Here is a 12,152-nt window from a genome sequence, read left to right on the forward strand (position 1 = left end):
GGGGGGCCTGTCTCCTGATCACTCATATTTTGGGAGAGGGCGGGAGGATCTGGGTCTTCTTGTCTGGGATCCTTCAGGTTTCCTCAAGCACCCCTTCTCATTACAGGGCTTAATTGTCTGGAAGTCAGGGAGGGGGGGGCATTAACAGGGCTGTGCGCCGTTGTAAGTGGAGACGCAAAGTGACAGTTAAATTGTACCTAGGGGGGGGAAATTATTCATCTTTGGACATCTTTAGCTCCTTCGGGAGGGGGGTGAGGATCAGCGTGTTGGAGGGTGGGTGGACGGGTGTGTAATTTCATCCATCCAGGCCTCATTTCTTCTTTTTCCATTACTTATTTTTGGTTTCATTGAGGAGAGCAGTAGTGGATGTGAGCTCTAGCCACTTCCAGGAGAATATTTTGGTTGTACGCCTGGAGCAGCCATCACAACACCAGCCTGTGTGTGTGTGTGTGTGTGTGTGTGTGTGTGTGTGTGTGTGTGTGTGTGTGTGTGTGTGTGTGTGTGTGTGTGTGTGTGTGTGTGTGTGTGTGTGTGTGTGTGTGTGTGTAAACATGATTAGTGCTTGATGCAAGACATGTTGTCCCTCTTTTTAGAACAACCTAACTCCTGTTATCTTCCTACTCCAAACATCATGTCTTCAACTCTCTAAGGAACACATTGTCACTCCTCTTCTCTGCTTATTCTGAATGGCTTCTGAGGCCAGCTTTATACATGCGTCTTGCCCGACCGTCTTAATTAATCAGAGGGAAGCTATTGGATAAGTTATATCTCATGGCGTCTATAAACCCATGCTTCAAGCTGTCTCTTCTCTCTGTCCCTTCTGCTAAGAAGCGTGACCTATCTGCTTTGACCTCTGGATGATTGACGTGGTAATAACCCAATCACCAGATTGATGGCAGTGCTGTCACAATAGATAGGGGATTGAAGTGCTCTCGCTCTTCCAGCTCTCTCTCTCTCGTATCTCTTTATCTCTCCTTTCTCTTTCTTCCATGTTCCTTTATTGTGTGTGTTGGGGTTGTAGTGAGGGGGATGTGTGTTCAGTTGAGGTGAAGGCCTGTTTGTTGGGTTGAGGTGTGTGTGGGTTTTCAGTTGAGGTGATGGTGTGTGTGTGTGTGTGTGTGTGTGTGTGTGTGTGTGTGTGTGTGTGTTCGATCGGTCAAGAAGAAGTGCACAGGTAAAGGTGGGTTGAGGTAAAGGTGTGTGTGTGAGTGGGTGGGTGGGTGAGGGGGGGTATCCCTCAGTGAGAAGCCAGGGGAGGGGAGAGCAGAGCTTCTAAAGATCAGAGCTGTCAGTCCTGGTGTCTATTATCTGAATGCTCCTCTAAAAGCCTGTCCACAGGAGTCGTTACCCTGGCAGACAGGTGTGCAAGGCTATGCGGCTCCGCGCGTAATGGTCGATAGAGTGCACCAGGGGGAGGCCAAAGGGCTCTCGTTCACCCCACAACGCTGACATTGATTGAAAGGATGCCATTGTTGTGGCGGGTCAGAGCTCTTGAATGGAAGGCCATGGGGTTAACACCCAGGACACGTGCTCCATTCTCCACCTACACGCTCTCCTGAAATACGATTGCACAGACCTGACACCTGTGTGTGTGTGTGTGTGTGTGTGTGTGTGTGTGTGTGTGTGTGTGTGTGTGTGTGTGTGTGTGTGTGTGTGTGTGTGTGTGTGTGTGTGTGTGTGTGTGTGTGTGTGTGTGAGATGCAGTAATGACCTGTCTGCAGCTCTGGAAGCGGCAATGGAGTGTCAGAAGCGTTACGGCCAGCTGCCCCGTATCCACGACGTCATCGTGGGCCTGGTGGAGACCGGAGACACAGAGCTACTGCAGAAAGGTTGGTGGCCCGTCTCCTCTGCACTGATCATCTGTTTGAATCGGTTCATGATCTCTTTGTTTACCTGAACATTTACAATATGGAGGAATAAAGAGGTTTAATCTGAACTGTAAGTGAACCCCCTTTTCCCTAACTCCTCAAAGGCTATTTAGGTTGAGCGTTATAAAGGCGGGGTAGTTGTTATCCTCATGGTTACAACCCACGTCATTTTTTTTTTCTGTATCCATTTTTCTTTCAAAGTTAGTCTGCGTCATTGAGTATGAGCGATCTTTACGAGGTGTGTCATTATATTATATATTTTCCTAGAATGCTTGATGCAGTGTTGGGGGGAACATACAGAGCGGGATCGTCCAAGAGAGGAGCACAGGCCAGCCGCGCCGTACTAGATGCAAACAATGGTTCTGCTGGCAGCTTGTTTGTAGTGACGCCCCTCTGTGTGATCGGCCCCTTACGCAGCCATCAACATCAAACCCAGCCCAGACGCAGCTCCACACGTACAGAGGCGTAGCCTGCACACCAGCCTTCGGTTAGGAGCAGAGTAGTTTAATACGCTATTGTAGTACCGTTGCCAAAATTGTGGAGCTTACTATGTGGAAGATCGTAGATGACGTACTACGATGCATGCTTTTGGGGTTCACTGTGTCTGAGATGGAGAGAGCTGGAATTGCAGAGAGGGTGATATGCAGATATACACAGAAACCAACAAACTCGGGCCTTTTTAAATTATTTCAATCAAATGATTGAACTGAGAGCCCCTATCCCATGTAGGTCTGTGTTTTCTTGTTTATGTTAAGTTACTGGTTTCTGAAGCATGTGTTTTTTGGTTCCATATGAAGCACTGTTGTGGAAGAGAGCGAGAGAAAGGTGTAGGCCTGGCTCCATCTAAAGCATGCATAGCGGGAAAACTACAGTATAACTTCTGCATCAAAGTCAAGGGTAAAATTCATCACACAATGGGCCTGAGTGGCTGTGGAGTGGCGCCAGGTGGATGCCCTGCTGTTGAGCACCTCGCCCCCTCTTTCCCTCACCATTGCTCTTGGTTTAGTCCTCTTTCCATCCTCCTCTGGGGAAGGTCAAGATTCTCTATCTCCCTCTCTTATCTCTTGTATGCTCAGATATACAGCAACTTGAAAGCTGAGCCCCTGCCGGCTGTGGGCCTTTTCTACAATAAATAAATACTGCCCTTGTGCAGTAAAGCTCCATGAGAGTCTCAGGGCTCAGGAATGCAACCATTTATCATGTAGATACCAGACTTATTTTCCTTGGTCCCATCGATGTCAATGTGTGTGTAGGTTCCTTTCCCAACATCTGTGATGGCAGATAATATTGAGAGCTGATCTGAGTCTTGAATAGCTTTATCGCCCGAGTGTTGAATCTTCTTCCGACCACGTGTGTGTGTGTGTGTGTGTGTGTGTGTGTGTGTGTGTGTGTGTGTGTGTGTGTGTGTGTGTGTGTGTGTGTGTGTGTGTGTGTGTGTGTGTGTGTGTGTGTGTGTGTGTGTAGGCACATAAAACACTTGCTTTGCTACTTTGGTTTGAGTTTCTGCCAAACTCACAAATTTTCTTCCTCATACAAATGTTTTGTTTCCTCTCAATGTCTGTTTTTCCTCCTCCCTCCCTGCCGACGTTCCAGCCATGGACTTTGTGAGCCAGGAGCGAGGCGAGATGACCATGCTCTACGACCTTTACTTTGCCTTCATGCAGACAAACCGCTTCCGGGAAGCCCGCAAAATCATTGAGGTACTCACTCACTCACTCAGTTGTTTTATCCTTCCCTATAAACACATGTACTATCACTTTCAGTTCAGTCAATATTATATGTGCATATTATAGCTTGTTATTCCCGCTGCCCATCCCCAACCTCTTTCCAAAATGACCTGGTACCGGGCAAAGACCCTCAATTGCGAAAAAAATGTAAACACATACGACAGTCATTTGACACACCACTAGAAAGATTAGATTCTTAACTTTAGTCCAGAAATGTAGCTTAATGGCAGACAATTCCAACCCAAAACAAAATAAGAAGCATTCAACAACAAGAGGCATGTATTTCTTAACTGTGCACCAACCTTGCACATCAATAGTAATCTTTTTCACTTAATTTGATCTACGTAAACTATATATCATACATGTCATATCTGATTCCAAAAGTCCACACTATGTCACTCTGCGACAAAAACTCTAAATGTGAACTAGTGGTTAATAACTATCAAGAATAAACATCCCTTTTTCCAGTAACAACAAAATACTCTTTATTTTTGTCATCAAAGTTGTGTTTGATCGCTTAAATCCACCGTAATCGGATTATCTAGTGTTTAGTAGCTAAGAGACGTTTAGTAGCTAAGAGAGGTTTTCAGAATAAATACGTAAATTGCCTTCAATAAGAACACATGTTTTCCTTCAACGTCTGGTGGCCTTATGTTGCAATTTGGTTTGTTTGTCTTGATGAACTCTTTGCCCTGAGCTTTCAATTGAGGGGTCAAATGTCAAAATTGTATAATGGCTTCCAAAGATATCCAAGTGTTTGTGTCTCATGGATTTATATAGTCAATTTTGCATTGGTTTGCATTAGGTTGGAATTATGTTTTTATTTGGAGGGTTTACCTAAACCTACCTCCACTTAAACCTCTCTATCTCTGCTATAATTCACTTTATTGACATCAAATATTGACCCAGGTGCGCATAAGATGTTGGACATTTCCTACAGTACTAGGTGTTAAAGACTAGATAGATGGATTTGGAGGGAGAGAAATGGCAATTTTTGGAGTACTTGTAGCAGCTTGGATTTTGAGATTGTCTCATTACAGCTCCAACCGTGTAGTGGTGTGCTTGGACCGAAGGCTTTAGAGTTATCCTTTATACTGCTGACCCTGTAGCATTACAGATGGACTGCAGTATACATGTTGTCAATAGATATAGGCCTGACAAAACCATGATGCACTGTATTTACTTCTAAAACTGTGATCGTTATTTAGAGTTAGACATGGCAGAGTTGTGTTCCGGGGGGTAGGGATACTAAGGATACATAATTCAATCATATCAAATCAATGTCATGTGTAAAAGTTTTTTTTTTTAACGTTTAAACGTGGTGTATATAGAGGTCCATTTTAATGGATGTGCGTATTGTAGTTCAACTTGTGTTCGCAGACACATCCACATAAATACTTTTTCTTTTGCACCGCGAGTGTCAAGTAGCAGAGCAGAGTGGTGTCTCTTTAGGCTATGTTTGGTATAATTGGTGCCTGATGAATCACAGCTAATTAAATGTAATGATAGAGAAAGGTGGGCAATTTTACACTAAATGGTCATAGTCAGTTTGGGGATTATCAGGGGTGTGTGTGTGTGTGTGTGTGTGTGTGTGTGCAGAGGTTAGGTAGTATTGCTAAAAAGTGGTGTGTCATTAGGTGTTTTGGTGTCAGTCGGGGGGGGGGGGGGGGCATGGGTGATACGTGTGAGTGGAACAAGTGGGAAAGGGATTAGGAGAACATGAGGATGTGACCTGGAGAGGGGGGGATGGCTCGTTAACACAGGTAAGGGTTTGGCTCCCTTTTGTCACACTCCGTTTTATTGCATTCGCAGATCAGATATAGATAACAGTGTCTCTCAAGGCCACAAAGAGTAATGCAAATATTTACGTGTATATGTTTTTGTGTCTGGATTGTCGGTGTAATCTGACCTCATATTGCTGTTGAAAGGGAAAGAGATGGTTTGTTACTTTTTTTTTAAACTTATTATAGCTTTGCTGGCTCGTATGCATGACGTCCCCCCCGTTGGTATGGATACATGTTAAAGACTGTGTAGTCCTAATTCCTGTGGATTTTGTTTCTGCTCAGACAGTTTAGATTATCCTTGAGGGGTTTAGAATCCTAAGAACATGTGTGTGGGCCTCCGAGTGCATTATATGTACGTGTGTGTTTGTGTGTGTGCTCAGAGCTGCCAGGTTTTCTTCGAGCTCAGCAGATTTAAGCAAAGGGAATCGTGGAGAGGAAGAAGCACACCAGGGCCTCCAGACGATTAGAGAGACTGACAGGGCCAGCCAACACACTTTAATGTGTCCCCTTAGCTGGCGGAACATAATGCCACTAGCTGGCCAGAGGGCAGGAGGGATGGGGAGGAGGGTGGGACAGTCGGCTGGAAAAGGAGAGCAGCCAGATTACAGCGGGCTATGCACACACTCAATCCCAATCTGGTTCAGATTGCACCGGCTAGGACTTTGCCATTGCTGTGCACAGTAATGCAGGGGCCATGACGTCAGCATCTCGGCTTGTATTTAGCGTTCACGTACTAACACACAAACCCCTTCAGATTATTGTCGGCCCACCATTCTCAGCCCACTCAGTGTACTCAACCCTTTGAGTACCAAAACCGAGTGTTCTCATTTGTATATATATATGAGAGATTAAGCCTCTGTCTTGTAATTGAAGGTGCCCTTCATTTTTGTTTGGTGGAAAATAGATACGAGTGACCTGAGTAATTTGGATACAGGAATGCTGTTTGCAATGCTAAATCTGATGCTCTTCTGTACTCCAGACCCCTGGGTTGAGGGCCAAGGCCGGGCGGATCCAGTGGTATGCAGAGAAATGCATTGCAGGAAACCAGGTCAGTTCCTACACAAGACCCCCGTTAAAACCAATATGTAGAAGATACCACAGTGATCCATATAAAACAATGGACTAACGGGAGCACACTGATGTTACTTTGTTCAGATGGAGTCTTTGGAACAGATGGTGGAGATGACAGCAAAGCTGTTTGAGTGCGACAGGGATGAGATGTACAGCTATATACTCCGGAGCTGTAGTAAGTCACAAACACTAACATGACAAGTTATGCACTTCACTTAATATGCTCTATATACCGGTACATCAGAATGCATCATGGGATTTTTTTTTTATTGGCAATACCCTGCCATTTTGAGGAAAATATACAGAGTTGTAGTAGTGGAAAATCTACCTAAATATAGCATGACCTCAGTAAAGGAAACTAAGTTGCAACACTTTTCGAATGTGAGATGCTGTGGGAGCTTCAAACACGTCTCCCCATAACGACGCAGAACTTCATGTTGAATTACAGAACAATGACCATTTCTATCGATATCCTAATGCTCTTATGCTCTCAGAGTGACGGGGCCATTGCGCTGCCCGAGCCATATAGACTTTGTGTGTGTGTGTGTGTGTGTGTGTGTGTGTGTGTGTGTGTGTGTGTGTGTGTGTGTGTGTGTGTGTGTGTGTGTGTGTGTGTGTGTGTGTGTGTGTGTTACACACAGAGTGTTTGGATCAGCAGAGATAAGTTAATGGTCTCAGTACATTGCGTAAGGATGAGATGTGGTCTGATTGCACTAGTGATGACTGGAGCAGATTACAGGTGATTGGAGTGTTATAGCTGATTGTCTCACGCACGCACGCACGCACGTACGTACGTTACTGGTGTGTATCCTAAATTACAGTGTAGTTGAGGGTCAAACTGTTGAACAGATTAGTTGTTTGATTGCTCTCTCAGTATGGGGTATGGGGAACTACAAAATAGCAGGGAGGGAGTTATGTGAACAAAATGTATACAAAGCCACCAGTGGCATCACTGAAATTTGAGAAGGAAAGGATGCAAAGCATATTAGTCAAATCAGGCCAACTATTGATTTGTAAAAGTAAATAAAAAAATCTGGGCCTATTATTGGGCCTATTTTTGCCCTCACTGACTGAAGTTATTTAGCTATGTTTATTTTCAGTTACAATTGCTTGTAATGCTACCAGTAAGTCATGCGTACCTAGCAAACCATGTAGCACTCACAACACTGACGTTGCCATTACTTCTGATGACCTTGATTTTGGGAAGTGGTCTACCTCTTTCTGAATGAATGGAATGGTTTTTGTAATAAGACGTTAACAATGTCCTCCGTTTCCAATGTTTCCATTGTGCATTTAGGATCTCGCTATCGCAGATTTCACTTACTCTGCGTCTCTCAGACTGAGCACCGCGGCAATGCAGACCGGGTTTGTTATCGACAGCGTTGCCAGATTGGTCAGATTTCCCGCCCAATGATAATTTTTCCAGCCTAACATGGTTAAAAGTAGCCCAATTGGGTGGGAAATCGGACCAATCATGCAACGCTGCTCAACATCCAGGGATCCTGCTTATTGGTTCATAGCGCAGACGGATAGATTTTTGCGCGAATCAGACCCCTTAAGGTCCCACCCACTCAGAGGAGGATTTTCCTCCTCTCTCCCATTGAAACCCATGTTATCCACCGGCCGCCAGTACTTTCGGGAAAATGAATGGGAGTGGACGGCGGCGGAGGGAGGACGTTCCTCCCTGAAGTAATTGTCAATAGGCGATAGGGGGTGCTAATGTCCCTTTACCCAGGGAAACGAACATTATATATTCAAAGGCAATAAAGTAGTCATATTTAAGGGCATTAATTCATTACAATAGTCGGGGCAATCTAAATTTTTTATTCTCAACAATGTTAGGGAGGATCTTCCTCCCTCTCCTCAATGGAGAAGCCTCCACTGGTGTGTACCTACATGCAGCACACTATGACATCACAGTGGAATGGACTGAATGTTGAACAAATGTTAAAGCTTGGGATCTGAGGATCTTTAATTATTGACGATCCATTTTAGACTCCTCAACAACAAATCAGCAGTTGCGTAGTTTCTAACTTGCAATCTAACCCTGTATAATATAACTTAGACCAGGGGTCGGCAAGTAAGTTTGGCCTCGGGACAGATCCCGTCAGGACTTTTTCTATTAGGTGGGGGGCCAGAACATTATCAAAGGCTAGTTCAAGGAATTGATTAATTAAAATGAATCTGTTATTTGCGACGCCTGTCAGCTGGCTTAGTCATATCATATGCCTACCACACACTAGATGACTCTAAAAAGACGTAAATATAAACAAGACTATGCCCTAATCACGTAAATGTCATGCCTGATCACGTTGTAAACTGCAAACATGATAGTGATTATTGAAGTATAAAATAATAAATAAGTTCATTCATAATGTAGCCTGTTGGTCTTTACATGACTTTATTTGCTGATCTTGTCCCCTCATAAGTTATAAATCTTACTCCTCACCCTAAATGTGAAGATAAAGTGAAAAAGTTGTCTAGTGGTCAGCCTGGTTCTCCAGCGGAGTCTACCAGGTAAAAGTGTCAGTTGAAAGTGTCTCATTGTATGCAAAGGCCACGTGTAAAGCCGCTCCTCTTTCCATGTCTATGCTGGAGAGGGAGCAGTAGTGCGCATCTAAAAGTAGCAGGACTTTTGAAAAAAAATATTAAATTTACTGTATCCAGCCCTTTACATTTAAGCTACCAGATACCAATATTCAATATAAAAAAAACTGAAATCATATAACTTCAGAATAATCTGGCGGGCCAGATATTATGTCTGACGGGCAAGTTATGACCCACGGGCTGCCAGTTGCCGACCCCTGACTTCGACCTTTAACAATCTGGTCTCAATGTTTGTGTGTCGACTTACCAACTGCAAGGGATGTTCAAATCAACTGAAATGTTGTTTCATTATGTTTGTTTTTTTAGAGTCGACCAACGACTGGAAGAAAGCAGAGTCTGTTTGGACCAAGATGCAGGAGGAAAACGTGGTCCCCAGGGAGAGGACCCTGCGCCTGCTGGCAGACATCCTGAAGAGCAACGGACAGGAGGTGCCCTTCGAGGTGCCCAAGGTAAAAGTTGGACTGAAATGATTCATTCTGCAGGTTAAAGAGAACGCCAGTGCATTCTGCACTCCCCATTCTCCTTCGCTCATTCTGAATGCTCTAGACAATCACTAATGGAAATATTATTTAGTTCACTTTAGATCGTCACGCTTGCTCATCTGTCAAGAAAAATGACACGGACCCAATTTCATCAAGTCTTTAATTGGATGCGTCTTTCAATCGCTGGAACACCAGCCCATAAACAAAAATAAATAAATATCAGTGAGCTGTTTCAGCCGACTCAGTCCGTGTTCCTACCATGTTGAACCAATAAGGTTGGGCCTCTAACCTGATCTCCCATCAGTCAGAGCGTCTGAGAGGCTTATAGCAGGCTGATTGCTCTGTGATGTGTGTGCTGGCAGCATGGCTATGAGGTCATGGCCTTGCACTCATAGGTCATTTAATTCATTAGAAAACCTGACATTCAAGCGCTTTATTTGGACTCTTAAGTTATGGGCCCACCTTGCTTCTGATGTATACATTCTACTAAAAGGCGTGCTAAACATATAGTTATGGTTTGGTCAATGTTTTTTTCCATAATAATATATATTTTTATCCATAATAAAACCAACACTAGTATTCTAGTGTTGGTCTTCCCTGGCCATTGTCCTTGTTCTGGTGCGTGTGTGTCTGTTGTGCGTGTGTGCGTGCATGCGCCTGCATGCGCCTACATGCGTAACTAATGGTCGTCAGGGTGACGAGACAGGAAGTGATTGCTGCTGCCTCCGGCTGTTAAACGAATGACCCTTGGACACACACACACACACACACACACACACACACACACACACACACACACACACACACACACACACACACACACACACACACACACACACACACACACACACACACACACACACACACACACGTCATAAAGAAACGTATACTCTCACATCTGTGCCCTGGGGTTCCAGCCCTAATTTGTCCCTTGCCAGCACAGCTTAACCCCTCCCATCGTCCACACGGGTGACTTGACACCGCCCTCCTCCAACATGACCACACAGATACAGCACTGGGAGGCTCTTGTTAGGGTGGGGAACTTCTGGTTTGACATAATGTTTCTTTACAGACCTGGTTTGAGCAGGACGCCGCCATCAAGACGCCCCCGCCCGTCACCGCGGCCCCCCTAGTCCCCACCGGGTCAGATGTCGGAGTCCGTCTTCTGGGGCTGTGCAAAAAGGGCAGGGTCAAAGGTCAGCTGCTTGGGTGTCCTGGGTCTTTTAGGTTGGACGAAGCGTAAACGTCAGAGTAAGGGTTAGAATGAATGTACAACTTTGAATTGTTCATTTTGGAGGCAAATATGTGTGACCATAGTGTACATGATGTACTGTACGTGTCTTTAGCAGATATATGACCTGATATGCATGCTTTTGTAGGCCCGATCTCAAATATATTGTCTGCCTGGGTTCTCCGCAGAGGCAATGGACATGCTGGTGGCGGCCGGGCCGGACGTGGCCCTGGGGGCCGTTGTGTACGACCACATCATACGGGCCCTGTTGGCCACCGGGGCCCTGGAAGACGCCATGACTGTCAAAGACATGTAAGATATCACCTGAGGTCTCCCACCTATAAATCAGGGTCTCAACACATGTAGGATGTCACCTGAGTTGTCCAACCTATTGCTGGACTCAACACATTTATGATGTCAACTTAGATGTCCAACCTATTGCTGGACAGGTTTTTCAAGTACATGGTGTGGAAATGAACGATGGGTGCTTTAGCTATATATTTTTGTTAAAAACAACCGTGTGTGTGTGTGTGTGTGTGTGTGTGTGTGTGTGTGTGTGTGTGTGTGTGTGTGTGTGTGTGTGTGTGTGTGTGTGTGTGTGTGTGTGTGTGTGTGTGTGTGTGTGTGTGTTGACACGCCCTCCTGCTAGATATGAATAGTGGCTCTTGCGTATCTCTAGCGGAGAACACACACACACTTTGTTAGTTTGGAAGAGGCAGTTGAAACCTCAGTCCTGCAAAGAGGAGTTGTCGGGTGGTGTTGAAGGAAGGATGTGCGGTGGCTTGGGGTCTCTGTGGGCCAAGTGGCAAGCAAGACATTAAAAGACCACAGCTTAGACCGAGAGCTGATGTCCACGCGGTTGTCCTCTATTCCACTTTCTCTCACTCTGCTCCTTTATCTGCCAGTAGAAAAAATACACTTAAAAAAAGGGATGTGCATGATAGGCTATCAAACCATGCTGGGATGTCTCTGTGCACAATGCAGATTAGTGGTTCATCAACAGGAAAGTTAACCGGTGAATGCAAAGATAAGGGAGGATTCACTAGAGACAACGGAGCTGTGTTTGTCTTCGGGGGTAATCCGTACAGAGTTGAGCAGTGGGTGTTTGCCCTGAGATTAAGGGATTGGAGAGTGATGATGAAAAAGGGAGAGGGCGGAGGGGGGGTAAGAGAGGGCTGAGATTGATGATTACACATTCATTGGCTCAAGTCGTTCACCCCTAAAGCTGTTCACTGCTCCGGGCTGAACTAGGAGAGGGAGAGATGTGCAAGAGTGCCATCACCTCAACCCCACCCCTCTCTCCAAATGGTTAAGAATCATTTAACCCCTGCCTTCCGTCAATCCCCTGCTCTCGGGCATTGGCCCTCCTTGACCCTGATCCA

The 12,152-nt window shown here is 45.2% G+C and overlaps 1 protein-coding gene across 1 annotated transcript in view; it reads left to right on the plus strand.

Annotated features, from left to right (window-relative positions):
* Positions 1 to 12,152, plus strand: part of lrpprc (leucine-rich pentatricopeptide repeat containing) — a 61,281-nt gene that overhangs the window by 37,296 nt on the left and 11,833 nt on the right. Inside the window, exons 24-30 of the mRNA XM_030378349.1 lie at positions 1,705 to 1,829; positions 3,462 to 3,568; positions 6,359 to 6,427; positions 6,535 to 6,625; positions 9,364 to 9,506; positions 10,612 to 10,735; positions 10,959 to 11,082. Of these exons, the coding sequence (XP_030234209.1) occupies positions 1,705 to 1,829; positions 3,462 to 3,568; positions 6,359 to 6,427; positions 6,535 to 6,625; positions 9,364 to 9,506; positions 10,612 to 10,735; positions 10,959 to 11,082 (783 nt within the window). The remainder of the gene's footprint in view (positions 1 to 1,704; positions 1,830 to 3,461; positions 3,569 to 6,358; positions 6,428 to 6,534; positions 6,626 to 9,363; positions 9,507 to 10,611; positions 10,736 to 10,958; positions 11,083 to 12,152) is intronic.

The sequence above is a fragment of the Gadus morhua genome, chromosome 15 (genome assembly GCF_902167405.1).
Source record: "Gadus morhua chromosome 15, gadMor3.0, whole genome shotgun sequence".
In the NCBI taxonomy this organism is placed as follows: domain Eukaryota; kingdom Metazoa; phylum Chordata; class Actinopteri; order Gadiformes; family Gadidae; genus Gadus; species Gadus morhua.